Source organism: Ochotona princeps, chromosome 1 (assembly GCF_030435755.1).
Source record: "Ochotona princeps isolate mOchPri1 chromosome 1, mOchPri1.hap1, whole genome shotgun sequence".
Taxonomy (NCBI): domain Eukaryota; kingdom Metazoa; phylum Chordata; class Mammalia; order Lagomorpha; family Ochotonidae; genus Ochotona; species Ochotona princeps.
The window spans coordinates 96,988,641-97,013,766 of NC_080832.1; the positions used below are offsets into that span (position 1 = coordinate 96,988,641).

The 25,126-nt window shown below is 43.6% G+C and overlaps 1 protein-coding gene across 1 annotated transcript in view; it reads left to right on the top strand.

Annotated features, from left to right (window-relative positions):
• Positions 1–6,480: 6,480 nt before the first annotated feature.
• LOC101532588 (glutathione S-transferase A4-like) overlaps positions 6,481–25,126 on the top strand; it is a 28,735-nt gene continuing 10,089 nt past the window's right edge. Inside the window, exons 1-4 of the mRNA XM_058671850.1 lie at positions 6,481–6,578; positions 15,590–15,710; positions 17,668–17,719; positions 23,793–23,925. Coding sequence (XP_058527833.1) covers positions 15,624–15,710; positions 17,668–17,719; positions 23,793–23,925 — 272 coding nt within the window. The 5' untranslated portion in view covers positions 6,481–6,578; positions 15,590–15,623. The remainder of the gene's footprint in view (positions 6,579–15,589; positions 15,711–17,667; positions 17,720–23,792; positions 23,926–25,126) is intronic.

Consider the following 25,126-nt stretch of genomic DNA (forward strand, 5'->3'; position numbering starts at 1 on the left):
CCTCTCTGTAAATCTGCCTTCCAAATAATAATGACAGCAAGTTTTTTTAAAAGTTCGTTGCAGTCTATGTGTATAAAGGCGTGTATGAAATGAAGTTGATATTTAAATTTCAGTCCCATCCCTGAAATATCTCATCTGAATGCAAATACTCCCAAACTCCAGAATCTGAATTTCAATTCCACTTCTGATCCCAAAATGTCAGATAAGAGGTACTCAGCTTGTATATCCTGCCATTTATATTTGACACATGTGTAAGAAAATGCAAATGTATGTTATTTTTATCCTCTTACTACCCAAATGGTTATTTCTAGGCTTCTAGTTGTTTTTATTTAAGCACTAAATGTTAGTTATTTAGCACACTTTTAAAGTTCTTATGCTATTACGTTCAGCTAATTCTAGTAGCCTGGTTCTTTTATGGTGAGCTGAAAACACCAGACACAATGAGGTACTTCAGGAAGTTTTATTCCCGCGAGGCAGGTGACTGGAATTGTCACAGATGTTTGCCTAAGGATGATTGGTAAGCGGGCGGGGTTGGGGAAGGGGCTTGGGAGAGATTGGGGGTGGGATTCTCAGATGCAATGCTGGGCTACATCTGATGGGTGTACAGATGGACTGGCGCGAATTTCATGAGCTGTGAGGAGGAGGAATTGGCACTGGGTCTGGGGTGGGATGTTCGAATAATTTCTTACACTAAAAGTATGGTCTGTTAATACTGCTTTTAAACACATGTTGACTTACATTGGAAGACTTGATCAAACACCTGTACAAGCCAGGCAGCGTCACAGAGACAGCCCCTATTGTAGAAAAGAACATCACGGGGAAGATATATGTTCAAACATGTGTGTTACTTAGTGAAGAAATGTTGGAAAAGGTTAAAAAGTGCTACTTTTGGATACCCACTATGCAGCAATTTCAAAAACAGAGTCAAGCTTGCATAAGAGCCTCAGAGAGATGCTCGTTTCTCATTATACGATGGATCGTTGGATCAAAAGTAAAAGACTGCAACTGTGAGGTGGTCATGAATGCCTGTCACAGTCAGTGCGAGTGTCCCTCCCATGTCTTTCTTAGGGGAAAATCCAGCACACACATCAAAGTGGTATTCCTCTTTATACTGATGCAGAGTGACACTGTGTCACCATGTTGGCATTAACATTCCCGGAAGAGCAAAGCCATGGTGGCAGGTGCAGCACTGGGCAGGCCTGAGGAGCATTGGGGCCCCAGGCAGCTGAGTCAGGGGAAATGACCCAGCTCTAGCCAGGCCCCTGAGCACAGCAGCCCATCTAAGGATGGAAATTAGGGAGTATGGAGAAAATAATTTTGCTGTGTGCCTGAAAACATTTGGTCTTTTCCCCTGGGAGGCACTCTGGAAGCCTGTGGAATATCTTATCTTTGTTTACCCCAGAGGCCTTGGTCACTTGGTGACCTAGTGATTTTTTATTATTATTATTAATTATGTTGCATTATATAACACAGTTTCATAGGCTCTGGGATTCCCCCAACCCCTCCCCGTGCCCTCTCCCCATGATGGATTCCTCCACCTTGTTGCAGTATTACAGTTCAAATTCAGTTGAGGTTCTTTCGTTGCAAACATATACCAAGCACAGAGTCCAGCATCTTATTGTCCAGATACATTCAACGGTTTCTTGGGGAGATAATCTCTGGTCTGAAGGTAGAGCTAGCAGAATATCGTCCCGATCAATTAAAAGCCCCAACACAACATCAACAATTTACAACATTATGGAATTAATTGACATGGTATTGAGTAATCAATGTTAAAAAAATGCAAGTTCTTAATCACATCCTGTGACTACCTCGTTGACATTTCAATTTTAGCTTATATACAGAATTGGCTGCTATACACCTTAAAATGGCTATAGGATACTATTCAGCTGTCTCGTGTCTATTTTCATTTTAGTATTTAGCAGTTTATAGTGTTGAAGCATAATTTTGCTGAACTTGACAGATTTTAGGATAATCTAAACTGGCTTATAACTCTAACAAGGCACATGTCAACAGTTGAGGCACAGAACAGTTTTAGAAGGGGTGTGCAGGGAAATCTTCAATACCCCAGTGAGGAGTAACTTGTTTTCGTGTCCTACCTAGTAAGGTGTATGTGAGTCCCCGCTGACTGTTTCCTGTCTGATTCTAAGCTTTCCTTGTTGTTCTCTATCTATTCTAATTTTTTTGTTGTTTTTTTGTTTTGTTTTGTTTGCGGGAGGGGGTGCTCCAGGGCAACCCTGATGGTCATTGCAGGAGAGGGTGGGGATCCAAAGTTGGAACTAAGTAAGGACCAGAGAAAGCTCCTCTCCCTAGTCCCAAAGGAAGTTTACTGTTCTTCTGTTTCAATGCCAGTAAGAATGGCTCACATACAAAAAACCACCAACACCACTTGCTGGCGAGGATGTGGGGAAAAGGGAACCCTACTCCACTGCTGGTGGGACTGCAGGTTGGTACAGCCTCTATAGAAATCAGTATGGACTGGGGCTCGGCAGTGTGGCCTAGTGGCTAAGGTCCTCGCCTTGATCCCATATGGCCACTGGTTCTAATCCCGGCAGCTCCACTTCCTCTCTATCTCTCCTTCTCTCAGTATATCTGACTTTGTAATAAAAATAAAATAAATCTTTAAAAAAAAAAGAAATCAGTATGGAGAACACTCAAACAACTGAAAATATGCATACCATATGATCCAGCAATAGCACTCCTAGGAATATATCCAAAACACCTGTTACACGAGAAACCAACATGCACCCGTATGTTCACAGTAGCACAATAATTGCAAAAACTTGGAAGCAACCGAAATGCTCATCAACAGAAGACTGCATAAGAAAGCTATGGTTCATTTACTCCATGGAATACTACTCAGCTATTAAAAAAAACGAAATGCAGTTTTTTGTGGCCAAATGGGCCTAACTGGAAACCATTATGCTAAGGGAAACGAGCCAATCCCAAAAGGTTAGATACCACATGTTTGCCTTAATTTAAGATGAAAAAATGTCAATCCAAAAAACAGTACCTGTAAATTGTAATAATATTCCAACCCCAAACAGCCTGTATCTCATGCAATAAGATATTGTGAAGTAACCAATGAACAAACAATCAATGTGAGTCAGATTGCTTATGATCTACATCAAAGAATTGTAAAACCTAACATACTTTTAAGACCTAAGCTACTCAGAAATGGGGCAGGAGAGCAGAGAAATCTAACCTGGTGATTTAAGCTGAGCCCTTTACAACAGACTAGGAATGTGATGGAGGGTGGAAGCTCTGGGTCACATGGGATCTGCTCGGTTCTGGAGGGGGTTAAAAACGATCAGACACTTGGTTGACAACCATGCCTATGTGCCGTACCCCCAATAAGAATATTAGAAATCAAGGCAGAGGTATGGACCTGCCTGACTGGCAATGCTCCATGCACATTGTCATGCATCATTGCCAGGAGGCATAAACAGCCCAGGGCTCCATGGAAGGAGGACGCCAGGAGCGCACCCTTTGGATCAGCCTCACACATCTCCCTGGGCTGACTCTCCTGTAGCCTTTCTCTGTAATAAACCACAGCTGTGAATATTTAGCTTACAGGGACTTGTGCACGTCCTTTGAATTCCCGGGATGTACATAGTTTAGGGAATGCTCCCAACTTGCACCTAACAGTGTCAGAAAGAGGGTGGCCTTGGGTCTGGCTGTCTCCAAGCTCTTTAGGGAGGAGAAACATTTTCTACTCATTTGGAGATTAATGGACTTTTACCAGGCAGCTGTTGACATGACAACATGTTAGGGTTGATGTTACTGAGTTTTGTGGGATGGCAGTGAATCTGAGCTGTTTTCGACTGATTTAATGTGGTTTTACCATCCAGGGCTATTGCCAGATAAAACCTGAAGCCTTTAAGCAAGTACTGCTCCCTTGGCTTTAACTAGGTGCAAGGAGCTCTTCCACACTCTTTGAGAAAAGAGAGGCAGGAAGGTTGGTTTCTATGCTGAGTTAAAGGGATACAGAAACAGACAAGGCCAGGCTCCAGTGATGAGAACTTCCCACATCATTCTGTTCACCATTTCATGACCTTGATCGATAGGAAACCAGTCCCCTTCACCCTCGCCCTGCCTCAGGTGGCAAAACCCTGCTTTACCACATTTTCTTTCCTTCTTTTTTCTTTTTAAGATTTGTTTTTATCAGGAAGTCAGATATACAGAGAAGAGGAAAGACAGAGAACAAGACTTTCTGTCGCCTGATTCACTCCCCAGGTGGCAGCAATGGCCAGAGCTCAGCCAATCCAAAGCCGGGAGCTTTTTCTAGGTCTCCCACACAGGTGCAAGGTCCCAAAGTTTGCATGGTCCTTGACTGCTTTCCCAGGCCACAAGCAGGGAGCTGGATGGGGGAACGGGGCTGCAGGGACACACCGGCGCCCTTATGGGATCCCTGTGGTGAATGCAAAGGGAAGACTTTAGCCACTAGGCCACTGCACCATGCCCTATCACGTTTCCTTTTGGGAGAAGGCTCCAGCACCACTACCCTCCCATGTTCACAGGTAGCCAAACTTAACAAGGGGAGTAGGATGTCAGAGACCAGATCTTCTAGCCTAAAATAGTATTAGCTTGTTGGCATGCTCAGGGCTGAAACCAAATTCAGGACTGCTTCTTACATGGGACAGGAAGCAAGAAGCAGCAGGAGGAAAGCTTCAGGAGCACTGACGAAAAGCCAGGATGGATGAACCAGGTGGTAGAGAGCACAGCCATGTATAAATAGGGCAGCAGGGCCCTGGCATGGCAGCCTAGTGGCTGAAATCCTTGCCTTGCATGCCCGGGATCTTATATAGATGTTAGTTCATATCTCAGCTGGTCCACTTCCTTTCTAGCTCCCTGCTTGTGTCCTGGGAAAGCACTAGAGGAGGCCCAAAGCCTTGGGACCCTGCACCCATGCAGGAGACCTGAGGAGTCTCCTGGCCTCGGATTGGCTCAGCACAGACCGTTGCAGCTACTTGAGGTGTGAACCAGTGAATGGAGGATCTTTGTTTCTCCTTCACTCTGTAAATCTGACTTTCCAATAAAAATAAATAAATATTAAATAAATAAACAGGGCAGTAACAGATTGCAGTGTCTCGGACTTAAAAGGGCTAGGAGCTTGCGTTGTGGTGTGATGGCTTAATGTCATTATCTCATATCACAACCCCATTTGAAGTCCTATTGCTCTGGTTCTGATCCTGCTCTCTGCTAATGCATCTAGGAAAGCAGCAGTGCAGGGCTTCCTCCCCACAGAATCGATCCTCTATTGCCCATTTGTTGGAAGGGGTGAGCTGGCTGCCCACCACCCAGCCTCCTGGCGAGCAAGAGACAAACAGCCGTGGCAGGGGTTCTGTCCGAGCAGTTCTGGTTTATTTGGGAAACGCACACTCTAATATGGAACAGCAAACCGTCTCCGGCCAGGAGCTCCAGAAGAGGAGAATTAGGAGCCAATCATTATCAGCATGACTGCGGAAGCCACCTCCCATAGGCCAGGGGCAGGTGAGTACGAGGTGCTGAGCAGGGAAATGGCTCCTGGTCAATCAGTCTTTCTTTAAAACAACTTGATCCCTGCCCTGGCTCATGCCTAGGGCTCTTCTGTTGGTCGCTGTCTTGTTCCCCACGTGCAACCTAGTGACTTTGATCCCCAACCAGGGCTCTTCTGTTGGCCGCCATCTGTTGACTTAGTGACCTATTTGCCCTTGAGCCCCACACAGCAGAGGATGGTCCAAGTGCTTGAGCTTCTGCTACCCAGCGGGGAGACTAGGATGGAGTTCCAAGCTCCTAGTCTCCTCCTGACCCAGACCTAGCTGTTGGCAACTATTTGGGAACTAAACTAGAAGATAGCTCTTTCTCTCTGTCCTGTTTCTCATTCTGCCTTTGAAATAAATGAATACATTTACTTTTTAATAAAAATGCAGCCAACTCTGACTTATACTCTAGAGCCTAAATTCATGCTGTCACTCCTTCCTTGCTGCCTTCTGGCTGAGGGTGAGGCAGCAAGAAGACCCTCGCTGGTTCCTGACCCTAGACTTCTCAGCTTCCAAAATGGCTTAGAAATGAATTCATGTACTTCATGCATTGCCCAGTGTCAAGTGTTTGGCTAACTTTAGCACAGAATGAACTGTTACACACAGTGTTCCCCAATTCCTCCCTCCTATACCTTTGAACTTTGTTAACACGCAGTCCTCTCATCCACAGCTTACAATCACTTGGTATTTTGCTTCTATTGTTAACTTGAAGGAACCTGTATGCTTGTACTGGCTGTCTTCCACAGCTGGAATGGAAGCTCAGGTGCAGAAACTGGGTCTGTCAGGGATACCTCTGCAGACCCCAGACCCAGAACCCTGCCTGGTACAAATGAGTTCTGGGTGAAAGTCTACATAATATACCAGTTTTCCCTTTGGTAACTTGATGCATTAGCAAATATTTAGGTAGTGAAACAAAATGAAGCCTCACAGGTGTGTGTGTGAACCGGCATGCACATGACTAACCCTTTGAGTGGGTGGAGCTTTCACAGAACAAGTTATAAACCTTCACTTAATCTCCCCACCACACTCCAGCGACCAGCGCCTGGAAGGTTCAAGGTTAGTGGTAAAGTGCTTATGAACTCTTCTCAGACCAGTTTGAGTTGTTACAACATTTTGCTGCTTAATTTTCAACGTAGAGTGAAAACTTGTTTTAACTTTGTGATTAGTGCAACCACGAAACTTGCTTATTACAGGTAAAGGAAACATTTTGTTTTCTGCAGAGTTTATAGGAAAATGAAACTGGGATAGTAAATGTATATCTTGGCAAGGCCTTTTAGAGACTTTCATTGCCTGTGCATAAGATACCTCTTATCAGACATATTAAAATGCCTCCACTCCCATGCCACATATGAAATGTAGTTTAAAATTGAAATAGTCAAGTTAGTGGTATTTCCATTGGGTGGATGACATAACATACCTAGCAAAATTTTAAAACAATTGTTAATTTTTGAGCCATTACTTTTTTTTTCCTTCTCAAGCACGTATCAGGTGTCTTGGTAGCCAGGTGAAGAGGACAGAGGAGCCTGCCACAGGTGCTTACTGGGTGAACTAGGACATCCCGCCTCCAAGCGTCTGCTCCATGTTTGGAAGGCTTGATCCAAATGACTTGACACTGGGGGCTTCCTCCAGGGTTCTGTGTCGCCACGGACTGTGTCAGAGAACCTCTAGCTGAAAGACACAGACTTCAGCTCCTTGTCCTAGTCTTTCAGCTCTTAAGGAGCCAGGTGGTAACTCACTTTTTTTGTTTTCTAAGTGGATCTAGGGAGATGAAAGTCTTCTTGTCTCAGATATATTTTTCTTCTAAGGTCTAAGTTTGTGAGTTTGGGAAACATGAGTCAACCCAGGGGAAGTCTTTGAAAACAAAACACAGGACTGTATGGAAAAATCCTTAGCACATAAGCTTGGAATGGCCTTCCTTCCCTAATCATTTTACGTAAGCACCCCTGCACTTACCAGAGTCGTGTTTGGTTTGGGCTGCAGTAAAAATACTGTATAATACATGGCTTTTTTGGTTTGTTTTTGGAGGGCTCCTTTCTTTTATAGTTTTTAAAAAGATTTATTTGCTTGTATTGGAAATGCAGATTAAATTTTATGGAGAGAAGGAGAGATAGAAAGATTCTCTATCCACTGGTCCACTCCCCAATGGCCAGAGCTTCAATGGCCAGAGCTGAGCTGAGCTGATCTGAAGCCAAGAGCTAGGAGCTTCTTGTGGGTCTCCCATGTGGGTGCAGGGCTTTAGGGCTGTAAACTCCTGCTTTCCTGGGTCATAAGCAGAGAGCTGGAAGGGAAGTGGAGCAGCCAGGACACAATCAGTGCCCATATAAGATCCAGGCACTTGCAAGCCAAGGATTTAGCCATTGAGCTGGGCCCTGGGTTCATGTAGGATACCATGCTGGCTAATAACATCTTGAGTTTGATTAATTATGCCTTTTATTATCATTTCCTAGAAATATAAAGAGAAATAATTGACAATCGTAACTTTAAAATGAACTTGCAGCTATAACAAAAGTACACTTTAAAGCTATACTAAAATCTGATGTATTATAAAAGGGTACTTCAAAACATTTGTAGAGAGGGTAGGGATTTAACCTAATGGATAAGACACCGATTAGGATAACCACATCACTTTGGAGTGCCCTGGTGAACTCCCAACTCCACCGCCTGATTCCAGCTTCCTGCTAATGCACACCTGAAGCAACAGGGTTGGCTTCAGTGGGTGAGTTCCTGACATTTTTTTTAAAGATTTATTTTTTTTTAATTACAAAGTCAGATATACAGAGAGGAAGATCTTCCGTCCGATGATTCACTCCCCAAGTGAGCGCAATGGCCGGTGCTGCGCCGATCTGAAGCTGGGAACCTAGGAACCTGGAACCTCTTTTGGGTCTCCCACGCAGGTGCAGGGTCCCAAAGCATTGGACCGTCCTCGACTGCTTCCCCAGGCCACAAGCAGGGAGCTGGATGGGAAGTGGAGCTGCCGGGATTAGAACCGGTTTCTGTATGGGATCCCGGCATGTTCAAGGCGAGGACTTTAGCCGCTAGACCACGGCGCCGGGCCCTAAAGTATGCTTATACATTTTAAATGTCACTCTCTTAAATTAGCCCCTTTCAAATCTTATCCAGAAATTTTATTACAGACTATCCTTTCCTAAATTATTCATCAACATGTTAACATTATTTTTTTAAGTTATTTTTATCTAAATTATCCAGGGTGACTGTTCACATTTTTGGTTGAATTTCATCTTCCTGAGTAAGATGTGTGTTCAGTAGATAGAGGATATGTAGAGCAGAAAATGAAGGCGTGGGAACAAAAGCAAGATCAGCAAGGGGTTCAGCCTGGGAAGAACTAAGATCCACTCATTCCAAACCGATGCCCTTCTGGATAACCAAATAAATGGACATTTTGTTCAGATCTTGCTCCACATCTGAAGTTTTGTAACCTTGAGACTTACAGGGCCCTCTCATCTTGGGAATTTCTCTTTTGAAAAATGTAGATGTTAATCTCACAGGGAAAATTAATTGGTAATTCTCTTAACTTCCTTCTTCTCTCCAGCATGTAACCATTTGCACAACCTAGTCTTATAATAAATGCTTTTTCTTAAAAAAAAAAAATTTAGTTGAGGGCCTGGGGTGGTAGTCTAGCGGCTAAAGTCCTCATCTGGCAAGTGCCGGCACCCCATATGGGCACCAGTTCTAATCCCAGTGGGCCCACTTCCCATCCAACTCCCTGCTTGTGGCCTAGGAAAGCAGTTGAGGACGGCCCAAAGCCTTGGGACCCGGCACCTGTGTGGGAGACCTGGAAGAGGCTCTGGGCTCCTGGCTTCAGATTGGAGCAACTCCCTGCTTATGGCAACTTGGGGAGTGAATCATCAGACAGAGGATGTTTCTCTCTTTCTCTCCCCTCTGTATATGCCTTCCCAATAAAAACAAAATAAATCTTTCAAAAAAATTTTAGTTGAAAGTAAGAGTTAGAGAGGGAGAGACAGAAAGAGATCTTCTATCCACTGCAAGTGCTGGAGTTGAGCAGGTCTGAAGCCGGCACCACTGGCAGAGGCTTAACTTGATAAGCTACTGTGCGGGCTCCAGAACTAGGATCTTTCTTTTTTCCTGTACCTATGGCCTCACTCTGGTAAACATGGGACAGTACATTGTGCTTTTCCAATTCTCTAAAACATGTGATGCCTAGTTTTTATCAAAGGACCACACAACCAAAGTTTGTCTTGGCATTGTCACTCTTGCCTTCTCAGCCCACCTGAGGCATGTGCTGGGTCTCCGGCTTGGAGCCTGCTTCCTCACTGCTCATCACAGCTCAGGGTGCACACAGGTGAAGTTTGTGAGTCCTTTGAGGTTCAGCTCCCATTGTCCTAAGACCTACATGCGAAGCTTCCTTGGGAACTAGGCTTGTTTATTTTGCAGCATACCTGTAGGCCAATCTCAGAGGCAGAAAAACTTGACTTGAAGATAAGGGTTTGCACTTATACTCAGCTTGACTTCCTGGGTTCCGGTCAGGGTTCTCTGAGTGTTTGCATTGTGAAATGCATTCCAGAAAGAACTATTTCTTTGTTCTCTGCTTTTTTAATTTCCCACAGATGGCATGAATTTTTTCATTGCACCTGTGCTTTACGCTTTGACAATGTATTTTAAACAGTAAGAGTAGTTGGATTTACTTTTTGAAGCTCAAACTTGATCTTCTGTGTCACCAAGCTATGATTTACTCTGCTCTTTTTGGACTGTATTAGAGGTTACGGAGAAAGGATTAGAGCACAAGGTTTAAATCCTTAACCAGTCACAATGTAGGGGTGATGTGGGGGGGATTGTCAAATTAATTTGCATTTCTATGCACTCATTCTGTAAGGCTCTGGGCAATTCCTGTAATCCGATATTAAGTACTCAAGTTTCACCTGATTTATTTCATAGTGTAGATTATTTTGTTGCCAGAACTACTCCTAATCCTATGTGGGGAGTTCCTCAGTAGTTCTAATATTGATTACTGTTGAAAGAATGAATGAAAGATGAAACACAGACCCTTTTCACCTTTAGAGACTATATCTCAAAGTGGTACCTTGACGGAGTGAAATGTATTGCACAGCCCCTATGTCCAGGGTAATGCTAGGTTGGTTCTCAGAGAATGGAAGAAAGATCTGAACCCTGCCTTCTGGGAGTTACCCACCTTGTTAGAATCTTGCAGTGTGGACTCCACAGAGAGCTGGTGGATTTGCGTGGGTGTGAGACTGGGAGAGGTATGGGATCCCTGCTCTGTGCTTAAGTGTTCTTGGAAGAACTGTTGCGCGCTGAGAGCGAGATCACGCCAGAGAAGTCTAAGGTTTATTAAAGAGTCTTTATTAACCAAGTTTGGTAATAACAGGGCCCACTAGAAATTAGCAAATCACAAGTCCATATGGCAATCCAGTCATTCATAACCCAGTCAATCATAACTCATACAGACCTCATTTGTTTGTATTCAAAAATCCTCTGTACTAGTGTTATGGGGCACACATTATAAAAGACCACCAAAGCCAATTTAGAATTTGGGGAGTCTTTATAAGCCAGTTGGTGACTGCCCCCACTCAGAACAGGTCTGAAGGAAACATCCCTGACTTGTCGGGACAGTGAGCTTTTAAAGGAAAACAACAACAAAAACCCACATCCTGGAGGCCTTTACGCTGGCAAGTAAGGATACAGAAGATACAATAAGCAAGTTACAGCCAAGATGGGCAATTCTACAGTTATAGTTACAGTTTAACTTCTTGGAAATTTCTCATGGGCCTCAGTTCCTAGAACTTGTTTCCTCCATAGGGGGAGGAGGAGGACCAGCCAACTGTCATTTTTCACCCTGTCACACCAGCTCTTTGAAATGCCCGGTTGATTACTATCAGTCTGAGTTATCCTACTGTACAATGGGATATCATAAATTTTTTTCTCTACTCAACTACACTCCGGTACCCTGAACTACCACCCTCTTTCCAATCCTTCTCCGCTACACTCTCTTAGGCTCTCCAACCAACCACTGTTTCTCTGCTGAGGTCATCTTGACGCATTTCAGATCTGGAGAGTGTAATTCAGAACAGTTCAGAGTAGCAGCTCTTTGTCCAGGGATGGTGACTGACCAGAGACAACTGTTTATGAGGTATACAAGCATTTGCTGGGAATTTTTTACAAAAAGTATTGCTGCAGGGTATAAGCGAGATCACACCAGTCAAGTCTAGGGTTTATTAAGGAGTCTCTGTTACTCAAGTTTGGCGATAACAGGGCCCACTAGAAATTAGCAAATCACAAGTCCATATGGCAATCCAGTCAGTCGAAACCCCGAGAGGAACAAATGCTCATTACCCTGAAGTCCATCTGTCACACTGAAGACTTATGTTCTAATAAAAGTTATCCTAACAGACATACAGTGAACAACTTGGGAACATTTACAAAGCTGCAGACATTCACCTTTCCCTGGCTTCTCTGCCCACATTCCTTTACCACTAGGCCTCACCTCTCCTGGAATTCTTGAAAGTACGCAAATTACAAATACAAAGCATCTTAGCATGAACATTGTCACTGTCCTGCCCAAGCAGTGAACAGAGGGTGAGGAATACAGACATATAGGGGCCATGCTCAGGGACTACCAGAATCTGTCTGTGGGAAACCAGAGAGCAAGCAGGCAGTGGGGAAGGCCAAGAGTCAGAGTGCCAAAGCAAGGGAAGCACATGACTAAGAGATAGAGCCCCTGCCTATCACGGGCCTTTTGTGGGGGCTTCTGAGGGGAGTGGTTGCACAACAATGCAAGACTGTCCCCGCTAAGTTCCAGGTGATGATAGATGAGCATCACAGGTGGGCAGGAAAGAACTTCTAGGTGATGGTGGTGGAGGGGATGGGCTTCCAAGCTGCCTACCTCACAACGGTATTGACTGCTTCTCATTTAAGGTGCTGGATATTAAGATCTGGCTTCCAAAGCTACATTTTTCTGCCTCTCATGCTCCCGAGAAAGCAGAAAGAACACTCAAAGGTGAAATGTGTGAACCTCTACTGGCACTGTTGTGGTCTTGGTTTTGAGCCAAATATTTATTTTCTAGGTTCTTGCTTCTTAAAAAAGCAGAAGCACTGACATGGCTTAAGCAAGTGGTAGAGTTTATTCAGAGGGTAAGGAGTACAGCATGTGTGGCCCATGTTCTGAGAGAGTGGGCCAGCAGGTGAAAGAGTACGGGAGAGAGATGACTACGTCTGTCCCTCCACAGGAAGCAAGAAAGCAAGTGGGTACCAAGAGGCCAAGAGCCTGGGGGATGGGCACCAATGAAGCTCCTGCCTAAGGCAGCAAGCGCCTTAGCCCCTTCCCAGGATGCAGCAATGCAACACTGCCCCCATCAGGTTCCACGTGGTGTTATTTGAATGTCATCTGACCCTCAAGTGGGCAGAAAGGCTTACATAGCTACCAAAGTTACCTAAGACTATAGCAGCATTAATAGGGCATTACACAAAATTCTCAAGCACACTCCTCTACAGTCCATTTTATATATTTTTTAAACATTCTCTTACAAAATATTACTTTGCAGCAGCCATTTATAAAAGACACGGAAAACTAATGAATAAGCCAATAGGCAAAAGAGACTAAAAAACTCTGAATCTGTAATTCATTTCAAGAAGCATGCAAGCTTCGATATGTTATGGGCTGGCTATTGTAGTACTTATTTATTTACGGTCTTAGTCAACCCTCAGTTCTCATGATGGAGGCAGGCAGTGCGTCTACTACCCATCTCAAGGAGTGTGAAGTTTAGATGAATGACAGAAGTCTATACAGCAATAGTGAGGACTCAGGACTCGAAAACCTAGAGGCCCTTGCATTGGAAAGTAAGGAATACCAAAACTCAACTGTCACACTCCGCTTGAGGATTACATATAATATAGGCACTGTGCCTGGCATGGGAGTGGGTGAACAGGAGTTGAATCACATGTGAACCCCTGGATTTCTGTGTTCATTCCTTCAGCAAGACCAGAGGTACTGTTTTGTTTTGTTTTGTTTGTTTTTAAAGATGTAATTTTTTTTATTGGAAAGGAAGATCTATGGAGAGAAGGAGAGACAGAAAGATCTTCTATCCACTGGTTCATTCCCAAATGGCCTGCAGTGGTCAGAGCTAAGCAAATCTGAAGTTAGAAGTCAGGAGTTTCTTCAGGGTCTTATATGCAGGTGCAGGGTACCAAAGCTTTTGGGCCATCCTCTACTGCTTTCCCAGTCCACAAACAGGGAGCTAGAAGGGAAGTGGAGCAGCCAGAACACAAACTGGCACTCATGTGGGATGCTGGCAGTTGCAAGGTGAGGATTTAGTCATTGGATCACCGCACCACCTCCCTACAGTTCCCTCTCCGCAGGTGTGTTAATCTGTATCTGGGAGGTTCTAGCCCAAGAAGCACAGATTCTCTCTTTCATTTAGTGAGTTCACGTGCTCCAAGCTCCATAGTCCACCTCCGGCATCCAGACTCACACCCAGTTGTTGGACGTGTCCCAGCAACCCCTTCAGTTCACTTTTAAAAGATTTATTCATGGGCCCAGTATGGTAGCCTAGTGACTGAAGTCCTCCCCTCGTATGTACTGAGATCTCATATGGGCGCCGGTTCTAATCCTGACGGCTCTGCTTCCCATCCAGCTCCCTGCCTGTGTCTCTTCAAAACAGTAGAGGATGGCCCAAAGCCTTGGGACTCTGCACCCGCGTGGGAGACCTGGAAGAGGCTCCAGGCTCCTGGTTTCGGATGGGCTCAGCTCTGGCTGTTGTGGCTGTTTGGGGTGTGAATCATCAGATGAAAGATCTTTCTCTTTGTCTCTCCTTCTCTCTATATATCTGACTTTCTAATAAAAATAAATAAATATTTTTAAAAAGGATTTATTCATTTGAAAGACATTTATTTATTTGAAAGACCAGAATGGCAGAAAGAGAGATAAAAGTAAAGACAGAGACAATTATTTTTCCACTAACTGATTCATTCCCTGAATGGCCTCGAGAGCCAGGACTGGACCAGATCAAAACCAGAAACCTATACTTCTATCCTGGTTTGCCACATAGACAGTGGGAACCCAGGTATTTAGGCCATCTGCTGTTGCTTTTCAAGCTGCATTAGCGGGGACTGGGTGAGAAGCAGAGTATCCAGCACTCCGGAGTCACAAGCAAGTGGCTTAACCCGCTATACTACAGTGCTAGGTCCTCCATCACCAGTTAATTTGGGCAATTCCAGGGACCCATGTCTCTACATGCTTTTAAGTGTTGTATTCTAATTGCCAGCAGGAAACTACTCTCCTTCTGATCATTATAAAGTCTTTGAAATTTTTAATTTTTATTTAATTTTTCTTTTCCCTTTATTATTATTATTATCACATAATTATCATTTTATGATACAGTTCCATAGACAACAAGGTTATCTACTGGTTTACTGTCCAAATGGCCGCAATGGCAAATACTGGGCAGGTCTGAAGCCCGGAGGCAGGAGATTGTTCTGGGTTGTCCATGTAGGTACAGAGTTCCATGGAGTTGGGCGATCTACTGCTGCTTTTTCAAGCCATTAGCAGGGAACTGGATTGGAGGTGGAGCAGCCAGGACTCAAACTGGTGCCCATTTGGAATGGCAACACCACAGGCAGAGGCTTAAATTACTATGCCATGGCCCATTTTCTTCTTTTTTTTTCCTTTGTCTTAAATTGCAAAATAGAGCATTTCCAAAGTAGAGAGACTGTAAAAACAGTTAATCACAATTTAAAGATTAATTATCAAGACTAGTTTGGCTCCAGAAAGAGGACATAGTTGGAAAATCTGGGATTCCTGGACGGCCCTCCCCACTCACAGTGCCCGTTGTCATCAGAAGTAAGATCATCCTGCTTCAATGAGAAGGACTGTCTTTCTTTCTTTCTTTCTTTCTTTCTTTCTTTCTTTCTTTCTTTCTTTCTTTCTTTCTTTCTTTCTTTCTCTTTTTCTTTTTTTTTAACATTTTACATCATATCTATGTACCCCTAGGCAATAGTTTCTGTGTATCTGCTTTGGAATTGCTTTAAGTGGGGACGTATCACATGGTGTGTGTTAGTTCTTTAAATATGTCTTACAGTTTTTTCCTTTAGGAAACGCTAAAGCCAGGAGTCATGGCAGCCAAACCCAAGCTCTACTACTTTTACGGCAGGGGTCGGATGGAGCCAGTCCGCTGGCTGCTGGCTGCAGCGGGAGTGGAGGTGGGTTCCTGACTGGGGAGAGGAAGGAAGGTGGTTTTGCCGGGATCAAAGCGATCTTTCCCCTTCAAAATTCTGATGCTGCGTTCAAGCTGTGTCTTCTCTTTCTATTTTTGGCAGTTTTTCTTATGAGAGAGGGAGGGATTATAGTTCCGGGCCCATGGGGTAGAGGGGACTTTAGGGAGGAGTTGAAGGGGCTGGGAGGTATTTTGAAAGCCCCTGAGGGGATGAAAAGACCTTGGTGAAGCTACAGAGATCTTGAGAGAGCTAGAGAGTGAGAGTGAGAGAGAGAGAGAGAGAAAGGAGAGAGAGAGGCTGCACATCGGACTTGACTCCATTGGAACTAGCTGGTCTTCTGGGTCTTTTCCACTCCGCCTGGGCACCCGAGTCATCTACTACCTGATTGTGGCTGACAGTAGGACCCTGACTCCTAGCAATGATATGATATTCCCTTTCCCGTCCTTTTGGAAATTGTCATACAGGATCTTTCCTGCACTCCAAATTTGCCCGTTCCCTGCCCGCTTTGCCTTAGATTTTCACAAATACTTTGGGATTGGATTGGTTTTTTTGTACAGGTGTAGATTTCCACTTCCCTGTTTGACGGTCATCTATTACCTTCTTTTGTTCCCTCTCTTCGTTTTGGAGGCTTCTCCCCCACACTATTCATCTTACCACTTGCCTCTGGATGTGGGGGACAAAAAGCTCTCTCACAAAAGTTTCGGAAAGACCATCAATACATTATGATAATCTCAGCTATGTAATGTGTACTCTCCTTCTTTTAAGATTTGTTTATTTTTATTTGAAAGGCAGATTTTACAAAGAGAGTACAAACAGAAAGAAGGGTCTTCCATTTGTTGGTTCTCTTCCCAAATGCCCATGACAGCCAGAGCTGAGCTGATCCAAAGCCAGGAGTCACGAGCTTCTTCTGGGTCTCCTATGAGGGTTCAGGGTCCCAAAGACTTGAGCTACCTTCTGCTGCTTTCCCAGCCATAAGGAGGGAGTGAGCTCAGAAATGGAGTAGCAGGGACATGAACTGGTGCCATTATAGGATGCTGGCGCTGCACACGGAGGGTTAGCCACTGTGCTGGCTTCAGAGTAATGCCTGTTTCTATCTGTTTGAATATATGAGCATCACAGAGAAATCTGAGTTGCCCTGAAATGGGAGAAGACTGAGAGAGAAGAGGGAGGTGAAGGATAAGAGAGAAAAGGGAGGGAATAAATCCCTAGTGGCATTAGAGAAAGCCTAAGAATGTGGAGGAAAGTGTGTAGGAGCTTGGGAATACCCTTTTAGTATAGTATAGTATGGTATAGTATAGTATAGTATAGTATAGTATAGTATAGTATAGTATAGTATACCCTTTTAATATAGTATAGTATAGTATAGTATCTTAGTATTTTAGAAGATCCAGTTGTTGTGGACACTAGAGGAGTGAATCAGCAGACAGATCTTCCTCTCTGTGTCTCCTCCTCTCTGTATGTCTGATTTTCCAATAAAAATAAAATATATTTTTTTAAGATTTGTTTATTTTTATTACAAAGTCAGATATACAGAGAAGAGGAGAGACAGAGAGGAAAATCTTCCTCTGATGATTCACTCCCCAAGTGAGCGCAACGGCCGGTGCTGCGCCGATCCGATGCCGGGAACCAGGAACCTTCTCAGGGTCTCCCACGCAGGTGCAGGGTCCCAAATCTTTGGGCCGTCCTCGACTGCTTTCCCAGGCCACAAGCAGGGAGCTGGATGGGAAGTGGAGCTGCTGGGATTAGAACCGGCGCCCATATGGGATCCTTGGGCGTTCAAGGCGAGGACTTTAGCCACTACGCCACGGCGCCAGGCCCAAAAATAAAATAATTCTTTAAAAAATTATTCTGGAAGTTGTTGGTCATTTTATGTTGTTGACAATTTACTTTTTTACATTTTCTCAGGACAATTAAAAAATAAAATCTTTCCTTCTTTATCTAGTTTGAAGAAGAATTTATTGAAACAAGAGAAGAATATGAAAAGTTACAGAACGGTAAGTCTTTTCATTAGAAAATGGAAATACTCATTTTGTAAATATATATATATTTGTGCATAGATACATAAATATATGTGTATATACCCAAGTATATGTATATATTATAAACATGCATACATACATATGTATTTATAGAGAGAGAGTGAGAGAGCTCTAGAATGACATTTGTGACAAAGATGAGCACAACCTGGCTTGCCGACATTGCTTAACTATTCACTGTGTCCTTGGCATAGTCAAATATATTGTCACCTTGGCCTTCATGATGCTTACGAATATTGCTTTGATGATGACCTCAACAAGCATGATAGCATCAACTGACCAGTGCAAGCTGGTTTGAAACTGCAAAATCCTTTAAGAATTACAAAATACCCACCAGTGGGCCATGGGGGAGCAGCCGTGGGAGGGGATATCCTGCTGCCTCTGGTTCACATCCAGTTTTCCTTAGTTAATGATCACAGTGGAGAATAAAGGCTATGGAAAAACCCAAACTCAATGAAGTTTTGGTCCAGGAATAATATAATGATTGCAATTCTCCAGAATTTTCTTACAATGGGAAAATTACTTTCACAGTATTTTTCAAACTTCTCACAGCCCTAATGTTATTTTTGTTACCGAAGGAAATGTAAGTGTCCTCGGCTTTGCCAAAAGACAGACATGAAATGAACACAAAGTATTTTTTTTTAAAGCTTTTTTTTTTTTTTTTAAGATTTATTCCTTTTATTACAGCCAGATATACACAGAGGAGGAGAGACAGAGAGGAAGATCTTCCTCCGATGTTTCACTCCCCAAGTGACCACAACGGGCCGGTGCGTGCCGATCCAAAGCTGGGAACCTGGAAACTCTTCCGGGTCTCCCACGTGGGTGCAGTGTCCCAATGCATTGGGCCGTCCTCAACTGCTTTCCCAAGCCACAAGCAGGGAGCTGGATGGAAAGTGGAGCTGCCGGGATTAGAACCGGCACCCATATGGGATCCCGGGGCTTTCAAGGCTAGGACTTTAGCCGCCAGGCCACGCTGCCGGGCCCAACACAAAGTATTTTTAAGAAAGGTGCTCAGTGACATCAGGCAATGCTTTTTTTTAAAGAAGGATTTATTAATTTTTTCCAAGTCAGAGCAATAGAGAGAGAGGGATGGACAAGAGGAAGAGAGAGAGAGGTTGATTTTCTACTTGCTAGTTTACTCTCTAAGTGGCAGCAACAGCCAATGTTGTGCCAGGCCGAAGCCAGGAGACAAAAACTTCTTTGAGGCCTCCCACATGGGTAGCAGAAGCCCAAACACTTTGGCTATCTACTGCTACTTACCAGAGAGCTAGTTCAGAAGTGGATCAATCAGGACACAAACTCTTAGGATGCCAGCATTTCAGGGAGCAGCTTTACTTGCTCTGCCACAACACTGACTCTGAAGTGCAATGCTTTTTTTCTTTCCTTTTTTTTTTTTAAGATTTTTTTTAAAATTGAAAAGTCAGATATACAGAGAGGAGGAGAGACAGAGAGGAATATCTTCAGTCCGATGATTCACTCCCCAAGTGGCCACAATGGACAGCGCCAAACCAATCTGAAGCCACGAGCCAGGAGCTTCTTCTGGGTCTCTCATGTGGGTGCAGGGACCCAAGGCTTTGGGCCATCCTCAACTGTTTTCCCAGGTCACAAGCAGGGAGCTAGGTGGGTAGTGGAGCTGCTGGGATTAGAATCAGTGTCCAAACAGGATCCTGGCATTTGCAAGGCAAGGACCTTAGCCCTAGGCTACCACGCTGGGGCTGCAATGCTTTCTTTTTTTTTTTATTATTTATTATTTTTACTTCATTAATTACATTGTATTATGTGACACAGTTACATAGGTACTTGGGTTCTCCCCACCCCTCCCCAAACCCTCCCACCATGGTGGATTCCTCCACCTTGTTGCATAACCACAGCTCAAGTTCAGTTGAGATTCCCCCATTGCAAGCGTATACCAAACATAGAGTCCAGCAACTTATTGCCCAGTCAAGTTCAACGGCTTCTTAGGTATACCCTCTCTGGTCTGAAGACAGAGCCAGCAGAGTATCATCCCAGTCAATTGAAAGCTCCAACATACCATCAGCAAAAATTTACATCATTATGGAATTAATTGACATAGTAATGAGTAACCAATATGTTAAAGATAAATGCGAGTTCCCAGCCACCTTCTGTGACCACCTCACCTATACTTCAATTTTAGTTTATACACAACATATAACATTCAAAACATAACATGTTATACATAACATCATATCATCTTAAATTAAGGCAAACATGTGGTATTTAACCTTTTGTGATTGGCTCATTTCCCTTAGCATTATGGTTTCCAGTTTGGCCCATTTGGCCACAAAGAACTGCATTTTGTTTTTTTTAATAGCTGAGTAGTATTCCATGGAGTAGATGAACCATAGCTTTCTTATCCAATCCTCTGTTGATGGGCATTTTGGTTGCTTCCATGTTTTTGCAATTACTGATTGTGCTGCTATGAACATAGGAGTGCATGTTGGTTTCTCATAAAACAGGTGTTCTGGATATATTCCCAGGAGTGCTATTGCTGGATCATACAGTATATTGAATTTGAGTTGTTTGAATATTCTCCATACTGATTTCCATAGAGGCTGTACCAGCCTGCACCCCCCCAGCAGTGGAGAAGGGTTCCCTTTTCCCCGCAACCTCGCCAACAAGTGTTGTTGGTGCTTTTATTCATGTGGGCCAGTCTTACTGGCGTTAGGTGGTACCTCGTTGATGTTTTAATTTGGATTTCCCTTATTGCCAGGGAACTTGAGCATTTTTTCATGTTTATTTGCCATTTGGGTTTGTTCCTTTGTCAAGTGTCTGCCCATTTCCCGTGCCCATTTCTTGAGTGGCTTGTTTGTTTTGACATTTTGGTTGTTTTGTAGCTCTTTGTATATTCTGGAGATCAGCCCTCTATCACCTATGTCGTGCGCGAAGATCTTCTCCCATTCTGTGGGTTGCCTTTTTACTTTGTTGATTGTTTCTCTAGCTGTACAGAAGCTTCTTAGTTTGATGAGGTCCCAATTGTTTATTTTGGTCTCGGTTTCTACTGCATTTGGAGTCTTTTTTAGGAAGTGAGAGCCTACTCCTAAGTGTTGCAGTGTGTTTCCAACATTTTCTTCCAAAAGTTTGAAGGTTTCTGGATGTAGGTTTAGATCTGTTATCCATTTAGATCTGATCTTAGTGTATGGTGAGAGATGTGGATCTATCTTTTTGTTTCTGCAGGCTATTAACCAGTTGTCCCAACAGCATTTATTGAACAGACCTTCCCATTTGCCTGGATTGTCGTTTGTCTTTTTGTCAAAGATTATTTGGCTGTACCTGTAAAAGACATTTTTTTTTTAAAGTCACTGAATATATCTTTTTTAATTACGTATTTTTATTGGAAAGCAGATTTACAGAGAGAAGGAGAGACAGAGAGGAAGATCTTCCATTTACTGGTTCACTCCCTGAATGGCTGCGATGACCAAAGCTGAGCTGATCCGAAGCCAGGAGTTCAGAGCTTCTCTCGGGACTCCCATACAGGTGCTGAATCTCAAGGTTTTGGGTCATCTTTCACTGGTTTCTCAGATCACAAGCCGGGATCTGGATGGGAAGTGGAGCAGCCAGGACTGGAACTGGCTCCCATATGGGATCCCAACCCTTGGAAAGTGAGGATTTGGCCACTGACATTGTGCTGGGCCCCACTCAATATATCCTTTTAAACATTTCATTTATGTACTTATTCTTTGAGAGGAAGAGAGGCAGAGAACAAGAGGCTTTACTTACGGTTTCACTTTCCAAATTTTCTCAGTGGTTGGGCCTGGGCCAGGGCCAAAACCAGTACATGGTAATTCAACCCAGGTCTCGCATTAGATGGCAGGGACTTAGCATCTGTGCTGTCACCTTCTACCTCCCATGGTCTGTGTTGATAGGAAACTCGAGTCAGGAGCTGGAGCTTAGCAATCAAGCTTGGGGACTCTGATGTGGAACACTGGCATCTTAACTGCTAGGCTAAATGCATCCCTGTGCAAAGCTTTTAATTCTCCACCATCCTGTGTCCTCATCACAACAACCATAACAACAACCACAACAGCAACAACAATGGATCTTACTAAAGTGGAAAAAGCTGTGATTACCCCTTCCATCATTCTTAGCCAGGGACTTTGGAATCCCTCACAGGCTCCTTTCCCTCTTTGTTTTGGCTCCACTCCAAATAAGGACAGTTCCTGGTACACAGATGGGGTCACAGTGTGGTACACAGATGGGGTCACAGTGTGGTACACAGATGGGGTCACAGTGTGGTACACAGTGAGGATCATATATATATACAGGTGCGTACACTTTCAAGAGCATTGCATCAGGGAGGGCTTCTTAACAGCCTCTGAAGTCCTCCAGACTTCCCTGGGTCTGTGATGCTGTCACAAGTGCTTGGGACACCTTCATGGGCATGGCTGTTATTTTTAGACAGGAAGGAGAGCGCATTGGATGAAGGATTTTTGGGCTTAGCTTTCCTTGGGTTGTGTGAGTTTGGGCAACTCATGCCCACTTCCCTTGGCCTCTGCAATGCTTTCTTCTATAGTATGAGGGGATTGAGCCAAATGGCACCTTCTGTGCGAAGGTGGTCAGATTCCAAAGCAGATGTCATTTCTACCTCATTTCCACAGCAGCACACTGCCTGGCTTTGAGATGCTCATTCAACACATACCAAATATAGAAAGACCTGGAGTGAGTGGAGGTTCTGCAGCCTCTGCAATAATAATACTGGCATTTCCAAAACATGGTCACAAGCATAATCTTCTTCCTAATTTGAAGAAACTGGGTAATTGAGAAAGACAGAGAGTGGTCCAGATCAGACACACTAGATGTTACTGGCTCAGAGAAGTCAAGGATTTATTTGACTTACCCAGTTACAGAGGGACTCGGGCCCTGCAGAGAGCTGTCACTAATGTTTCTCATTGAGTCAAGTGGGAGCAGTATTTGAAGTGGGGGAAATGATTCCTGTGAGGGAAGACTGCTTCCTATTTTGGATCAAGTTCCTCATTCTCAACTGCATGCAGCTTATTAGTGGAAATTTGAATACTGTTCATTGCTGAAAGACTCCATGACAAGAGCTCCATCTGTAGTATATAAATTCAATATTTACAAAGGCAGTCCCTTGCAAAAAAGAGAACTCACTTTGCTGAACACTGATTTCTGACAATATCTGTATTTTACTTGCATAATTTCATTTCCTCTTTTCAAAATCCCACTGCATTTATGATTGCTATCTCAAAGAAAAGAGGTTGATGCTCAGATAACTAATTTGCTCGCAGTGACGACGCAGAAGGAACTAAAGGTGACTCATGAACCCTGATCTGCTCAGGTCCTTGCTCTCATCTCCACTCTGGCACTGAGTGATACCCATGCACTTTTTAAATAATGAAGACTCCCAGACTTCACCCCTGAATCAGAGTATCTGGAAGTGGAGTTAATTACATTTATTTGATTTGATTTTTAAAAAATATTTATTTATTTTTATTGGAAAGTCAGATTTACACAGAGAAGAAGAGACAGAGAGAAAGGTCCTCTATCCGCTGGTTCACTCCCCAAATGGCTACAAAGGCCAGTTCTAAGCCAATCTGAGGCTAAGAGCCAGGAGAAAGAGCTCTGTTACTTGAGCCATCCCCTTTGCCTTCCCGGGTCTGCATTAGCAGGATGCTGAAATCAAAAGCCAGAACTGGGAAGCTAACCCAGGTATTCAGTGTGGGACATGAGTATCTCAACTGACTTATCCCAAAGTTCCCGCTGTGATTCTTATACATTCTAAACTTTGAGAACCAGAAGCATGTTTATTATAAGAAAGTTACAGTGAATGTGGAAAGTCTTATATAATCATAGTTAATCCATACTTAGAAATAAACCATCAAGCAAATCTCAAGTTTTAGCAGAAGTGAATAGTAGACATTTCTCAACATGTAAGGTCTTTAACTCCCTGCATGGAAATTTGGAATCATGCATGGGAATTATAACTGTACCATTCTACATATTTACTGTGACCACTGGAGGAATCTATCTTAGCCTCTCTTTGCTTAATCCACAGATGGGTCCTTGCTTTTTGGCCAGTTACCCCTGGTTGAAATTGATGGGATGATGCTGACGCAGACCAGAGCCATCATGAGCTACATTGCTGCCAAGTACAACTTATATGGAAAAGACCTGAACGAGAGAGTTAGGTACTGTTATATTTGTTCTTTTACTTGGTTCTTATCCAAGCTTCCAGCTGGCATGTTTCCAAGGTGTGCCGTCCAGCCTGCCCTGATGAGAAAGGGCAAAGGGAATGCTGGAAGGATGCTCTTCATAGGCCTGGCAGGCTAGGCAGAATTGTGGATGGATACATCTCCCTTCTTTTATGTAGTGTTCAGTAGTTTGCATTCAGCACTCTTATATGTGCTCTCCATTCCTCATAAAATATGTTGATAAAAAATTACATGCTGAGATATTCCATATGAACATAAAAGTATCTGACTCAGCTAACAAGTATTGAGCTTTGCATTACTGATCGATTGGCCATTTTACACATTTCCTTGTATTGCAGTGACTTAAGTCATCAAACATTTGTTAGTGCTCACCAGAATATGGGTCAACTGGGTGGTTGGCCTCTCTGGGCCAGGCTTGACTTATCAGCTAGACTCACTACTTTGTCTTTGTTCAACCAGTAGTTAGCCATCTGGCCCTAGTTTGGGAAGTTGGTTCTCAGCTGGGGGACAGATGGACCAAATGTTTCTTAGGCTTTCATGCAAAGGGTTGTTTTTGTGACAGCTTGTCCAGATTCTAAGGCTGAGAATGAAAGTATACAAACTTCTCAATTCTGAACTTAGGATTGGTCTCTCATCATTTCCAGCTCATTCTATATGTCAGAACAAGTTACAAGGTTAGCCTTGGAAAGAGACCCCACCTATTGCTGGAAGGAGCTGCCAATGTTGCACATATGGGAAGGTGAAGGATTTCAGCCACTTTTTTTTTCATCTGTAATCATGTGCATACCTTCCTGTGCTGTACAGTGTGCTAGCCCTGGCTGACAGCAAACTGGGCTATTCATGCCAGGGGTAGTTCAGTATCACACGAGATCAGTAGACTAGGACAACACAAAGACTTGGCAATTTTAAAAAGCTTAGCTGAATTTGGACACAAGCGGCCTTTTTGATGATTCCCCCCAAATCTGTTTATCATAGCATGGGCATGATGGGTTACTCAGTGTTTAGAGAAGGCATGGTGGCAGTAGAACCCAAGTTCAACTGTTTGACCAAAGGAGATAGTGTAATATGGGCATGAGAAAAATCCTTAAAATAAAAGTAGTCCACCCAAGATTCCCCCTATCTCCATGTTTAAAAGAGATTTACCAGGCCTGGTGCAATAGTGTAGTGGTTAAAGTCC